Below are 15194 nucleotides of genomic sequence, written 5' to 3'. Positions count from 1 at the left end.
AATTTTTAAACGAAAAAACAAAACAATTATTTTTTTTCTCATTTCATTTTGAAATGGAAAAAACAAAGAATGAACCATACACAGATTATAGTTTTATTTATATCTGATTAACTGATTTATAATAAGTACAGTCGACTAAATTCATTTAAAAGCTTTTTGTAGCTTAATAATAATAGCACTAGATGTTCTTAGCATCTCTCAGTTATGTGTTGGTATCATCTACCCTCCTTACCTTTTCTCCTCCCACCAGGAACAGGTCGACGGCGGCAACGTTGACACTAATGCTGTGACAGAGGTCTTGGAGGACTTCTCTAATGGATGCGCTGGGCCGAAGGGTGATAGATGAACAGGAACCATCAGGTAGCAACACGCTACAATGTTTGGGTGAACGTTCCCACGCTCCAACTGAGTGGCGATTATCCGTCTGAGGACACAGGTATAATAAATTAACCATTTTCGTTTATGTTATCCACAAACAAAACATGAGTGGGTTGACAAGCAGAAAAAAAATACTCTGGCCTATTATGATGGTTTCAGCAGGCACCGGGCTCTGTGTTGCCATGGTGATCTTTCTAGAGGAATCTTACCTCAATCTTGCCAGCAGAGCAGGAAGTGGCCATCTCCAGACTGGTGCCGGACGACAAGGAGCCCTGGGACTCCCTCCTCCCATTACTTCCCCAGTAATCTGCACAAAACAGCATGGAGAATGATGATTTCATGGAGATAAGCTACACTAGGACACTACTCACATTAAAGGATACTTAGAAAATGTAACAGCAAGACAGTGTCAAGATTAAACATGAGAAATACCAATGTTTTGGATTTATAATTGTAGTTTGAAAAACCATCAGATTGAGTTACATTTAGCTAGAAAGGCAGATCACTATGTTGATGCATAGCCCTGCTCACTGTAGGGCTGCTGCATTTCTACATGTCTCTCCTGCATGTAGCTCATGCCAACCATGCAGCTGGCAGTGACTGTTTATTGCACAAGCATAAAACAGTGTTGAACTTTGCAACCAGAAGGCTATAGCATTGTTAAATAATTTCTTACCGAGGTTAATGTCTCCAATGTCCTTCTTCTTTGGACCTTTCCCAAAGCTCCTGTTGCGGGACCATGAGAAGAAGATGCCACGTTTCTTGTCGGCACTTTCATCTCTGCTTTCCTCATTCAGTGACCTCCCTGACCGGTGCTTCCTGCCTTCCTGGAGGTTGGAAGACAAAAAAAAATCTATTTTATATGTCATTCTAGACAGATGGGACCAATGCCAGCAAACACATACACTACCGTTCAAAAGTTGGGGGTCATTTAGAAATGTCCTGTTTTTGAAAGATGAGCAGTTTTTTCAATGAAGATAAAATTAAATGAAATCCAGTCTAGACATTGTTAATGTGGTAAATGACTATTCTAGCTGGAAATGGATGATTTTAATGGAATATCTACATAGAGGTACAGAGGCCAATTTATAGCAACCATCACTCCTGTGTTCTAATGTTACATTGTGTTAGCTAATCGTGCCGAATGGCTAATTGGTGATTAGAAAACCCTTGCGCAATTGTGTTAGCACATGAATAAAAGTGTGAGTTTTCATGGAAACATGAAATTGTCTGGGTTGAGCCCAAACTTTTGAATGGTAGTGTATATCAAAGTGCAAAATTCCTTTCTGTAATGGTACCTTTTTTGGAGTGGAGAGAGTGGAGCGGTCAGAGCTAGCACTGTGTTTTGAGGGTGCGGGGCTGCAGGGGATTTGGTAGGGGTCCGGCAACGGCTGACCATCCACCTCAGCACGCATACACTCCTGGTAGAGGGAGGACTTGAGGAATCGTGAATAGCTGTCAAATTTCATCAAGTTGAAGATCTGTAAATGTGGCAAACATGGATGTCAGACAGTAAGACTTGAGGACAGATGGTTTGTGAAATTGAGAAAATATTAGTAGGAAAAGAAAATGCACAAAGAGGCATTTGGTTGTGACAAAAATGAACCAGAGTGAAACAAGAGATAAGGATCTACTAATGTTAACATATAGTTAGCTGCTGTTACGACAGGAGTCCTAACAGCAAGGATGTAATCATAATCTTGTGCAACCTGAAAACATACAGATCTTTGAGTGCATGTCTATGGGTCTGTGTGTACACTATGTGCCAGATTATTTGTGGGTGTATGCCAGTTTGTGTTTATCTCTGTGGTAAAGCCTCAGAGCCCTTTTGTAAACAAACCCAGATGGCCACCAAAAAAACCCAATATGCTGTGCAAAGCGACTAAAGGCTAGATGAGAACAAACCCCCTACTACACAGAATTCCATTAATACTGTCTAGAAAACGTCTTGATCTTAGGCTTGATATCACACAACTGAAATAATTCAAATGTGGGACGAACTAGAGATATGAAATATTTTAATAACTGGGAACACCACATTATTTATCAAGTAACAGAGTGAGGAGCCCTAATAAATAAAGTCAACAGCTGTATTGTTGGTACCTGGAGCTGCTGGGTCTTGAACATGTCAGGCCGTGGGGAGGTGAGGACGTCATCAGCCAGCTGGGCTTGGCTGTCTATGTTAACTGGCATGGTGGCCTTACTGGACAGAAAGCTGTTGTAAATCTCTCCAGCTCTCTGGGACAGCTGCAGTAAAAAGGATTGATGAGAATTTCAAGAACAACTGTAGAAAAAACTGGGATTACATGCAACTAAATAAGCATCAACGTGTCATCTGATATGGACAGACTCTTATCCCCATTAGAGGAGTGTAATAAGTGTAAAATGGTGTCACAAGATGAATGTCATGGGTACATGGGTAATAAACACTACTGTTCAAAAGTTCGGGGTCACTTAGACATGTCCTTATTTTTGAAAGAAAAGAACTTTTTTCATTGAAGATAACATTAAATGAATCAGAAATACATTCTAGACATTGTTCATGTGGTAAATGACTATTCTAGCTGGAAACGGCTGATTTTTAATGGAATCTTTTCACATGATCCACCTATTCACAGTGGGCATTACAGCATCATTTACCACGATACAAAACACTAACTGCATCTGTAGCTGCACACTGAGGACTTACCTGCTTTTTATCAGTTGCAGGGACATGACTGAAGTATTCACAGGCCTGCCAGAACAAGATATTCTCCTCACTGAATTCTTTCTTTAGAAATTCCTGTGGAAACACACAGCACAAGAGGTTTCATATGATCTCAAACTAGCGATACTGATTTCTTCTCTTTCCTTTGCTGTTACTGTTCAGACCTGTAGGAAGGACAGAAATTATTAGGTGTAATGTAACAAGATTGGTGTAAGTGTAGGCGCAGACTGGTGTAGGCGAGTACAGCTCTGATCAGCGTTAAAGAAAGGTGAAGAGGAAGGTGGTTTTATGATACCAAACTTAATATTGAGCTTTTTGAAGGTGTTGTGGACCAAAATCAAAAGACACATCTTTTATGTGGGAGGAAATGGCACACGATAATACAAAAGGAGGTGCTTTACTCACTGCAGTTCTGAACCAGAATCAGTCGTACATTTATATAAACCTTTAATTAAGTTACATACCAAACGTTATATCTACATACATGTTAAAGGTGTTGCTCCTGTGGCAAGCATCATCAGTTACCTCTACGGAGTGTAACTCTGGATGAAAGCCAAATCTGATGGATATGTAATAAGCAAGTGTTGGTAAACAAATGTGCCAAAGTGTCAGTGTTGCATTTACAACTTCTTCCCACTGCTCCCAAGTGCACACCTTGACTTTATAAAGACTGTTTTGCATTCAAGGTATTTTGGTTGCCAAGAAATAAAACCATGAACTAAGAAGAAAGAAATGGACATAGCCATTGTGACATCACCTACTGGTTTGTGGACCACTGTTAAAACCTTAAGTTTGTCACCATCTTGTCTTTTGAAACTAGACATGACCTGTGAGTGGTTTTGACTGAGAATTTGAAGAAACTATCCTCATCCATAAATACCGATATGTGTATCACGCTGGAACCATGCCCGAAAGCATACTGTGCTTTCTTATTTATTTTTCTCTAGAGAGACCACAATTTACCAAATGAACACCATTCTGTATTGGCAATAACTTAAAACTAGCAACTGAGTCCATAAACACATAAGGAAATAGCATACTGAGGCAACAAAGCAAGTAGAAATGGTTTATTTTCTCATTGACTTCTACAGAATCTGACTTTTTTTTTTTTTGCAATCAGTGAATGCTTCCCCTGCTGTCTGAGAGAATGCATATTTGAAAGACTTCAACATTGGCTTTGTTTTCCAAATCCAGAGGCCACATCAATCTTTTAATGTCCAAACAGAATTGATAAAATCCTTACTAAGACTTGTGCACCCAGCCCATTTACTTACAAATTTAATACAGAAAAGCTTCAGAGTAGCTGCTTGACAACACTTTTGACAGCCTTTTAAAGTAACAAATTAAATGAAACTTTTCTGTGCTTACCGAGAAGTACCGCACACCTACAGGATCCTGGAGGAGACGCTCGAAGCAGGCCGCCCAGCTAGCCACACGTTGCTCTGGAGCCCCTCGATAGCTGCCTGCTCCCGGTAGACTGCCATTACTGTTTAGACTGCTCTGGCTGCAGCATCCCTGCAACTGGATTCCACTATAGTCTGCAAGAAGGAAGAGCACAGTGCAAAGGTTAGAGAGCTCTGACGGTAAAGGGTAATTCAGGCCAGAAGAAATGTTAGAGCCATTCTTCCACATGCCCTCTCATCACTTCTAAATATTTCACTTGATTTTTGTGTGTTGTTAGCAGGTCTGAGTGTTTCAGAAGGCAAACTGCAGCTATTCTGGAATTTACTTCACTTAAGTGAACAGAGCTCTTGTGTTTTTTTTTCTCATCAAAGAAACTATTCACATCTATATGGTAACAACTTGTCAATCAATTTGACAAAAAGACACTACTAAGACCCATATGGGCCATTCCATCACAAATCAGCAAATTTTATAAAGTAATTTTGGCTCAAAGATTTCTGAGTTTCCTAATATTTTAAAACATACTTGAGAAATTTTAGATATAATATACACTACTGTTCAAAAGTTTGGGGTCATCCAGGCAATATCATGTTTTCCATGAAAACTCACACTTTCATCCATGTGCTAACATAATTGCACAAGGGTTTTCTAATCATCAGTTAGCCTTTCAATACCATTACCAATGTAGCATTAGAACACAGGAGTGATGGTTGCTGGAAATGTTCCTCTGTACCCCTATGTAGATATTCCATGAAAAAAATCATCCATTTCCAGCTAGAATAGTCATTTATCACATTAACAATGTCTAGACTGTATTTGTATTTGATTCATTTAATGTTATCTTCTTTGAAAAAACAGTTTTTGTTTTTTTTTTCAAAAATAAAGACATCTCTAGGTGACCCCAAATGTTTGAACGTTAGTGTATATTTAAAACTTACCGAGATCTTTTTCTTATTGGTGGTAACTCATTAAAATTTGGGGCTACATGTAAAGGTCAAATGAAAGCCTGAAACTTTTACTGTTTGTCATCATGCCATTGATTCTGAATAAGAGATACTGGATGATGATTAGATGAAATAATCTCTAAATATGGGTAAGTTGAAAATGTGGAAAAAAAAAGAAGTCCCATTTTAAAGACACATTAAAAAGAACTGATGATGCAGACGATAACTAATGATTTTTTCTTAGCCATTTGTCACGTCACAGGAAAACAAGACAAGACATGTAGAATACTTTTTGATATGAAATACCTGATGGCAAAAAAAAAACGTTTTTGTTTAACTTTAATAACTGACAGAGCAGTTAAGACAAGTCATAATAAAAATATTGATAAGTGTCATGATCGAAGTAAAACAGAGTTCTGGAGTTTCAAAATGGTTCTCCAAATATAACTAAGATGTTATTTTTAATGTGGGGATATTTTTCTTTTTCAGATCCCATTTGTAGGCTTGGAAAACACAGTGAACTTATTATTCTTATAGGAAGACAATTCATCACTTAAGTCGAGCTCTCGTGTGATCATAAGTTTACACTGGCTTTTAAAGACCGATTATTACAGAAGTCTTGAGTTTCCAATGGTTCCCTTTCATTTTTGATGAGTGAATTATTGAAACATTTGTCTTGGTCATTAAAACAGTCATGCATTTTGGTTCTTTCACAAATTTATTGTAGGTCTTCTGTAAAATGGCAAGAACTGCTGGGTCAGAAATTGTCAGGCAGAGGGGCCCTGATGATTTGAGATGGAATAACCCATACTCAAAAGGCCCTCACAAAGATTGTCATGTCCATGATTTTTTCTTGGAACAGTTTATTGGATTTTAGTACTAGATCTAATGATGCTACACTGCTGGAGTTGAAAGAGGAAACAATTTTTTAGACACGAGGATAATTTGATGGGGCTATAAGACAAAGGCCTATTATCTTTACCAGCTGCTACACCTTTCCAAAGTAAATATTACACAATATGTGAAAGTCAGAGTTCAAAACCTATGGTGTGATTAAGTGTGCAGCACAGGACCAGAATATCTGATTGCATCCCACAAAGTGAAACTGCAGATGTTTACTTTATCAGAGAGAGGACACAGTTGATTAGTTAACTAAAGTGGAACCTCGGCTTGCACAGTACCTGCAAGAAGATGGCAACTGTAGAGCTGTGTGCAGACCAAGCAAGAAGCGCACAGTAAAAAGGGGGAAAAAAAAGTCTATCTGTGTACATGCAACTTGTTGGCATGGGCAACTGGAAGTAACAGTATTAATTGTTACATTTAAGAACAGCTGATCAAATCATGTGTAAGTGGGATGGATTTACCAACAGTTGTAGTTAAGCTGTGACTTTGTGAAATAAAAGCACTGTAAATAGTACATGACATCACAAAGAGAGAATGACTAAGGCTCTGTATAACCTTTCAAATGTACAGTATACTCTAATTCAACTGAATCATACCGTCAGCCTGTTAGCAAATGTCGTTAAAGCTGCTATGAAAGAGAGGTCCAGACAGCACACCCACTAGCCCGAACTATAACCCAAAATACGCTCAACAAACATCCTTTGTTAATGAGGCATGCAGTGAATACAGAGCCCTCGCTAAAAGACTTTTTATGAGATAATTTTATTGAGCAACTACAAAGTTCTGCGTTGAGGGTGGAAAACAAAATGAGAAATAAAAACACTGGCACTAAAACAATAGACAAAGCACAACAAGCTAGTCAAGATCAAAACGTGTCTGTGTTAGTACAATGGCATGACTGAGGTAAAGCTTTAAAATGCCTTCTACAAACCTGTAACTTCTTATAGCACTCTTATAAATAGTAACAGCTTGAATTCTTGACTAAACCTCATCCAAACTTCAGCGTGGTGTTTGGATTTTTTCAATTTCCCTTAAAGACTGTCGTTTGAAGTAGATAATAAACAAATTGCACTCACCGCCATCAGACGAAGCAGCAGACTGGAAGAGAACAAAGAAAGACATGAGTGAGAAGCTGCCCTCATGACCTCTTGTGCTAAAGCAGGAGGACAAAGCCTGTGCTGCTAGCAGCGTCTCTTCAGACATTACACCAGTGACTCGGAGGTGTGTGCGTGTCCTTCTGGTTTGTATGTGGGTGTGTTACTGGGAAAGGGTTGGATCTTGGGACCTTACACAAGACCATAAAGTGGTAAGTGGGTGGACCCCTTCCTTGTCTCTACCACACACAACTGTTCACACCTCCACACTGGGACCCACCCTTCATTTTACATTATTCTCACACACAAATTCACAGCCTTGAATGTGTACATTCCTGCTAACTGCAGTCACAAAGATCAGAAGTTATCAGGGCAGTCTGCTTAAGAGGCCATCACTGGTCGTAATGCTCCTCTTTTCACTTGCTAACTCTGCAGCGAGTGCTTTATGCATGTGTAGATGTCCCTGAACAATAGGCAGACAGCACACACCTCTCCAGTGAGCATGCAAATCCTTTGGTCCAAGCATGGAAATAGAGCTGCAACAATTAGAAAATGAACGGATTATTCAAATGATAGAAAATCCTGTTCATATTTTCTGGTTCCCTTGATTTTACATGACACTAAACTGAAAATCTTTGCATTTTAAGCTGTTAGTGGAACAAAATAAAAAACTTTTAAATTTGTCACTGTGGATTTTGGGAATTCCTGATTCCATTTTACACTATTTGCAGTTTCCTATAGACAAATGACTGATTGGTTAATCAAGAAAACAATCTGTAGATTAGCTGGTAATGAAAATGTTAGCTGTAGCCCCAATTGGTTCTAATTATAGCCAAAGAATCATACTTAAAAGTTTGTATGAAGGACCAACAAATATTAACTTGGCAATACTTCAATTTGAAAAAGCGTTAGTGGTTTGCAAATCATCACTTTGGTAAGGCTAATAAAGGCAGCGTTAATGCACAAACACACAAGCAAAGGGAGTATGAGAGGCACATCTACAAATCTGGGTCCAAGAAAAGTAAAAAAATCTGTGTGTTGGAGAATTAATTTGACAAGGTAAGACTGAGTGTTTTGTGAGCTGTTAATATTCAACGCTGATAAGATGTCAAAACAAGATTCTCACTGCTGGGCTTGAGTGGTGGTTTGAGCAGTGCATATAGCCCGTAGAGGTGCAATATCAGAATAATGAACGGTAACAAAAATAGTTGAGGCTGAAGGAACTATTTTTGACAGTGAACCATTATCATATTTTCCTTTTCCAGTATGATTTAATTCATAATATATATTCAAAATAGTTGTTTTTTAATTGGTAGTTTTCAGCTTAATCAATCAGCTGTAGAACAAGTCGAGACATATTGTGCATCACCCTGTTTATTAACAGAACTGGCCATCTGAAGACACATGGGATGGGTTATGTGCACTGATGTGACACTTGCTTCCATTTTGGGAGTGACCACATGTAAAAGTTCTATCAGACACAAACCACAAAACCACTAATTGCCTGTCACAGCGTCTTTACAGTTCTGCTGTTGCTGCTGCTGAGTCCACCCATATATATATATATATCGTCAACACCCAAAAGCCACCCCTTCTGTGGTGGCTTGCATGTGTACACTACTCATGGGTGGGTGGAACGAGGACCAACATGAAGCCAGAACAGAAGAGAGAGAGAAAAGAAAGAACACCCACTCCATCTGTCTGCCCTTTTGGGTGTAAAACAGCCATACCTCAAACCCTACATACATAGAGTGTTGCGATTTATGTTCCTTTGAAGAACAAGACATTGTGTCACACAATATATATATACAAGCAAAAGTACTTTAGTTATGAAGTTTTGTTTTAACATTGGTAATGCTTCATGGGTCAGTGCTACAATACTTATTATTGAAACTATATTATTGGCAAATATGATAAATATCTAGTTTATGCAAGAGCAGAGTTTTTACTTATTCATTCATGGAAAAGAGTGGGAGTTACAATAAATCATGCTGTCTTGACACGCACAAGGGAAGTGTGAAGTTGCTCACACACACTTTTTAATACACGCACGCATTTCAATAAATTGAAATGTTAATCTGACCAACTGTGACAGAAATGACTCGATGTAATGTTTCATTCTACTGCTAATTCATTCTGGGCCTACTACTGATATACACTGACGACTGACACACACACACACACACACACACACACACACACCCACACACACACACCCACACACACACACATATGCTACCGTTCAAAAGTTTGGGGTCACTTAGAAATGTCCTTACTTTTGAAAGAAAAACTGTTTTTTTCAATGACGATAACATTAAATGAATCAGAAACACAGTGCAGTCATTGTTAATGTGGTGAATGACTATTCTAGCTGGAAACAACTGATTTTTTCCTGTGTTCTAATGCTACATTGTGTTAGCTAATGGTGTTGAAAGGCTAACTGATGATTAGAAAACCCTTGTGCAATTATGTTGACGCAAGAACAAAAGTGTGAGTTTTCATGGAAAACATGAAATTTTCTGGGTGACCTCAAATGTTTGAATGGTAGTGTATATATACACAGGATGGGCAAAAGTAGGCTTACAGTTGTTTCACTATCTGTTTCACGTTTTAGATATTTTTTATCCAAACCATAATTCCAAACCAGTATTCCATATCCCTTATTCACATTTTTGAAATGTTAATAAGCTATTTCTTAAAGTTTTGGCTTTGATTTTTATGTTTGTTTTTTTTTTTTAACAGGGATTGTGAGCAATGGCAAACAAATTAAATCAAGAGCAAATAAAGTGGATACTAACGGAGTATTTGTTTGAAGTGTGAAAATGCTGAGCAGGTGCACACGTTATGGCAAGGAGCCTTTAACGCTCCCCTCCCTCCCAAGAAAATGTTTTTTTAAAAATGTAAAGTGCATCCCTACTAAGGCTGCACAGTAGTGTAGTGGTTAGCACTTTCGCCTTGCAGTGAGAAGATCCCTGGTTCACGTCCCGGCTTTCCCGGGATCTTTCTGCATGGAGTTTGCATGTTCTCCATGTGCGTGCGTGGGTTTTCTCCGGGTACTCCGGCTTCCTCCTACAGTCCAAAAATATGCTGAAGTTAATTGATCATTCTAAATTGCCCGTAGGTGTGAATGTGAGAGTGCTTGTTTGTCTCTGTATGTAGCCCTGCGACAGACTGGCGACCTGTCTAGGGTGTCCCCTGCCTTCGCCCGAGTCAGCTGGGATAGACTCCAGCACCCCCCCCGACCCTAATGAGGATTAAGCGGTGTATAGATAATGGATGGATGGCATCCCTACTAAGTGTAAGCCTACTTTTGGCCCACCCTATTCATATATATATATATATATATATATATATATATATATATATATATATATATATATATATATATATATATATATATATATATATATATATATGTATAGACAGTACAGGGTGGGCCAAACATTTGGACAGACAGCCTTTTCAATCAAAGCTGTCACATTTGGAACACATTACCAAATGAAATTAATGGGATAGCAGATTTAAAAACTTTTACAGCAAAAGTTAAGTATTGGCTGAAAGAAAAACAAGAATGTACCCACCTATGACATCTAAAAGGTCTGACTGACTGTGGATTGTGTCATTGTGCGTCTTTGTGTGTGTGCGTGGCTGGGTGGGTATTATAGATTTTTAATGTTGTCTGTGCTGTTTTTATTTGTGTTGTTGATCCTTTGACTACTTTTACTTAAAAGCCCAACCATGGACAGGAGTTGAAAATTAGCTCAATGCTACACACTCTATATGTAATGCATCAGTTTTATGTGTTCTATGATAATTGCCTGGTCCCTGATCAAATAAATGAATATATATATATATATATATATATATATATATATATATATATATATATATATATATATATATATATATATATATATATATATATATATATATATATACATACACGTGTGTGCATGCGTGCATGTATTTCTAGTAATGCATTTCTTCAATGAATTTCTCAATAAATTGATAGAAAGTTATAAAAAAGAATAAAGTAAAAAATGCTAACAACATTTCAGAATGCTAGGTGATATGTTGAAATAGCTACTTTTGTACAACTGTAATAACTAAAGGTATGCAGTTTAAATTATAGCAGCAGTAGCAAATCCTTACATTTGAGGGACAGAAAACGACAAATGTTTGGCTGCTTAGCTTAATAAATATTGATACCATTAAAATATTGTTGTTGTCAGTCTATAGATAGACTAATCAATAAACTGACTGTTTAAACTCAAATACAAAGACATCATTAGGCATTATACTTGTAAAAGTAGACCACGCAGGGCTGGCAAATGCACAGAAGGTGATGACTGAGTGTATGTTGCATGTATGAAGCGGCAGGGGTTAGACCACACACACAACTATGGGTTTTTCAACTCATTATTGCTTCCTTGCCTTCAGTTCTCCTACAATGATGCCATGGTGATGACTCAGGCAGACCATCACCTCATGTCCGTATGCTTTCTTCCTCTGTTCACATCTCTGGTGACAAATTGGTCCACTGTGGGTGGCTCTGAGCACAACAGGTCTTCTTTGATCCCTTTAATATGCGGCTAAATGGCAAATGTCTCCTTACTCTACTTAAAAGTTGTTAACCAAATAGAGAAAATCACAATTGAAATCACAGCGGTGACTGACTTTGGCACTGAGAAGAACAGCTGTGCTGTGGTACAGCCCCACATGCCATACAACAACATCTCAAGATACCACATGCTGAAGCAACACATATATGATCACAGCAAGACAGAGTTATGATGTGAGGTGAGGTACCACAACTAAAACAAACTTTCATCAGTGTTTAATCAGTTAAAAGACCTGCTTCATTCACATAAATACTAATGTCACCCATTAACACCTTTCACAGAGTACATTTCTGATGTTTGAAAAGTGACTTATTTTATCTTTTGGGCTTGTTTAGACATGTCCCTGCCTTCAGAAACTGAATCGAGATGTAACTTATTCAGTACTTTATCAAGCCTCTTTTAAACTTTTACACAAGTCAGGGCCGATTCTAGCACCCCGCAAACTAATTAGCATGAGTACCTACCGCTTCAAACAGCTGTTCTAAGTGGGAGAAAGACAAGCAACAAATAAAAGGATATTAATGAGAAAAACAGTTGAGTGAACAAAAAGAGTGTCCTCGCTTCATACAGAGGAAAAAGAGGAGGCTCGGCTAGTAAGCCACTGTTTACTTACAGTGTTGAAGTTCCAGGTCTTCTTGAAGGAAAGTCTCTTTTTGAGACTCATTGTTCCCTAGTCTGCTACACCAGCAGCACACAGACAGAATATGTGTGTGTGTATGTGCGAACGCATACCTGAACATTCCCCACCCAAAACTCCACGAACCATGTCTGTACAAGTTGGAAAGAGAGGGAGGGAGAAGGAGGCAGAAATTTGACAAGGTACGGGACAGAAATGAAAAAAAAGGGAAGGAAGGGGGGAATTTTCTTGCTCTGCAGCTGTTGCCATGGACACCTGGCTGGCAATACATACAGCATATGCCACAGTGGCATGAAGGAATCAGATGAATTGACCCCCCCTTTATTCCGTTAACAAAAAGATGCACTCTCTATGTGAAAACCACATCAACCATCCCCCTTTTTGTTTCCAGTTGGGGCACTCTCTGCTTTCTTGAAAGAGAGAAGAAATACCTTGTGAGTTTAAATTGAGACCATATGCGTTAAGTTTAATCAAAATAAAAGTTTGGTAGCCCACAAGTTAAACTCTGAGCTTCATTATCCACTCTTACTGAGAACCATTCTTACTGCAAATGGTTGTCATGTAAATCGGTAGGGTTTTTTTTCTAGAAAAGTACCAGAGAAAGAGAACAGTTCTTTTTTCTGGCATTCTGTCCTGCTGTCCTCATTTCTGGCAAATCTCTACTATCAGCATCTCAACTGTTTTTAGACCAGCTACTATTCTGAAAGAATGGGTGGCTCATTTTTAGGTTTTTCTGTGGCAAATGAGCTAGCATTCTTTGGACCTCATTTTGCTGTATACAGTGGATGAGATTCAGTATTTATTTATAGCCTAGTGGTAGATGGTAGATTTCCCCTGTTTCACTAGACTTTCACATAGTCTATCACTTTGGAAACTAAATGTTCATTTTATTTGCTTGGCTACATTAACAGCTTGGAGTGGGAACTCTATTGACATCAGGAATGTGAGTGTTTATGTATAGAAACACATTTAGTGAAAAAGAATACATGGAGAAGGAGGGACAATTGCACAGATGCAGATAAATAACATGCCTTTGGACAGTCTTTCCTCAAAGTCTTTTGTATATTGCACCCGGTACAATGCACAAAAGAGTTCAAACCCTGCTTTCATACCTTAACACACCTGATGTGATTTTCAAATTGTGGATTTTAGACAGATATAGAAATAGTCAGTCACACATTTTCAAAATCTGTCATTACAAAAGAAGCTTAGTCTAAAAATCCTGGGTTTAAAAAAACAACAATGCATTAAAATCTCATTAAAATGAGCATTTATTGTATCTGAGGCTGGAATGTTAACAATGCTTCATCTATAAACTAGTCTGAATGATTCTTCCACTACCTGTTGTCCAGAACTGCTTTACACAGAGTGAAAAGCTTCTTCTGTAGTTCAATGCATTCATACAGCCTTCTGCAGACCGCAGATGAAGGTGCGTTACCAGAATGCTGTGTAATTATTTTATATTATTTTTATATTACACACTCTGAATGGTCCAATCATGTTTTCTTTTTGCAAAATATTTAGTTATTATTTTGTGTCTGCCATTACCATGTCCCAATCTGATACCATTTTCTGAGACAAGAAATGTTTAAAGTAAATTAAAGTTATTCAAATCAATCTAGTGTATAGCTTTGACAACTAAGTAGCTCTGCAATACATTCAAAAAACTGCATATCCACATCTAAGCTGTTCCCTAATGTTATGTAGGTGGTCACAAACCTTGCCGTAAAGCTCCGGTAGGACTTAAATTTAGTGTGAGGTAATAGGGTGTGTACCGTGGCTTCACAAGATGGCAAAAACCTGTATGCTCTATATGCATATCAGAAAATGTATTGTAGATGATCTATAGTACCTTGCTGTGCTCAAGTTTGTTCTGATCAGCTAAAAAGTGTCATGATTTGCTCTCAATCCTGATCTTTGAGATTGGATGGTGACATAACTAATGTACACGTCAGCCGGTCTGTTATCACTGTTCCTCCTGTGTTTTTTGCCTCCTTTCCAATATTGTGTTTGTTTTTTGAGCAACGTAGCATTTAGTATTTTATTCTTGATATGTATCACAGAGAAAACAAGAAAAGCACTCAGAGAGCACAGTACTAAACTTATGGTCCGCAGCAGTCGATTTGTTGTAGGATCTCAGTCATGTGATCGTCAGGTAGCTGATGTAGTGTTCACTTGTAGTCATAGTTACAGTGACACCATGCAGACTATAAGCCACATTGCTGCCAAAATCTACTCACTTAGTCCTTCTGTCATTTCTGACCGTCTCTGTAAATTTCATCCAAATTTGTTCGTCCGTTTTTAAGTAATGTTGCTAACAGACAAACAAACAGACAAATTAATGGTGGTCATCACACAACTCTTCCATGTTCCTTGGCGGTGTAATTATGGGGAAGCACCATACTATCTGTTAAGATATTATCATCATGCTTCACTGTAATTGGCACAACCGTTTCAAAGCAATGGAACTGTTTTAACTGGTTTAGAGTGAATATAATTTACTGC

The 15194-nt window shown here is 38.2% G+C and overlaps 1 protein-coding gene across 4 annotated transcripts in view; it reads right to left on the bottom strand.

Moving 5' to 3' along the window:
* Positions 1-15194, bottom strand: part of rgs12a (regulator of G protein signaling 12a) — a 46263-nt gene that overhangs the window by 12158 nt on the left and 18911 nt on the right. For 3 of the 4 annotated variants that reach the window (XM_035940922.2, XM_023294146.3, XM_023294149.3), the window contains 8 exons: positions 7413-7434; positions 4454-4623; positions 3068-3160; positions 2482-2625; positions 1677-1859; positions 1055-1205; positions 588-685; positions 233-424 (listed from right to left, as the gene is read on the bottom strand). In XM_035940922.2, the coding sequence (XP_035796815.2) occupies positions 233-424; positions 588-685; positions 1055-1205; positions 1677-1859; positions 2482-2625; positions 3068-3160; positions 4454-4623; positions 7413-7434 (1053 nt within the window). Of the gene's footprint in view, positions 1-232; positions 425-587; positions 686-1054; positions 1206-1676; positions 1860-2481; positions 2626-3067; positions 3161-4453; positions 4624-7412; positions 7435-12665; positions 12805-15194 lie in introns of those variants that run through there. The other variant, XM_023294148.3, reaches the window with a different exon arrangement.

Source organism: Amphiprion ocellaris, chromosome 23 (genome assembly GCF_022539595.1).
Source record: "Amphiprion ocellaris isolate individual 3 ecotype Okinawa chromosome 23, ASM2253959v1, whole genome shotgun sequence".
NCBI classification, from domain to species: domain Eukaryota; kingdom Metazoa; phylum Chordata; class Actinopteri; family Pomacentridae; genus Amphiprion; species Amphiprion ocellaris.
Note: the sequence above shows the minus strand (reverse complement) of the source record. Positions and strands in the feature narration are given on the sequence as shown.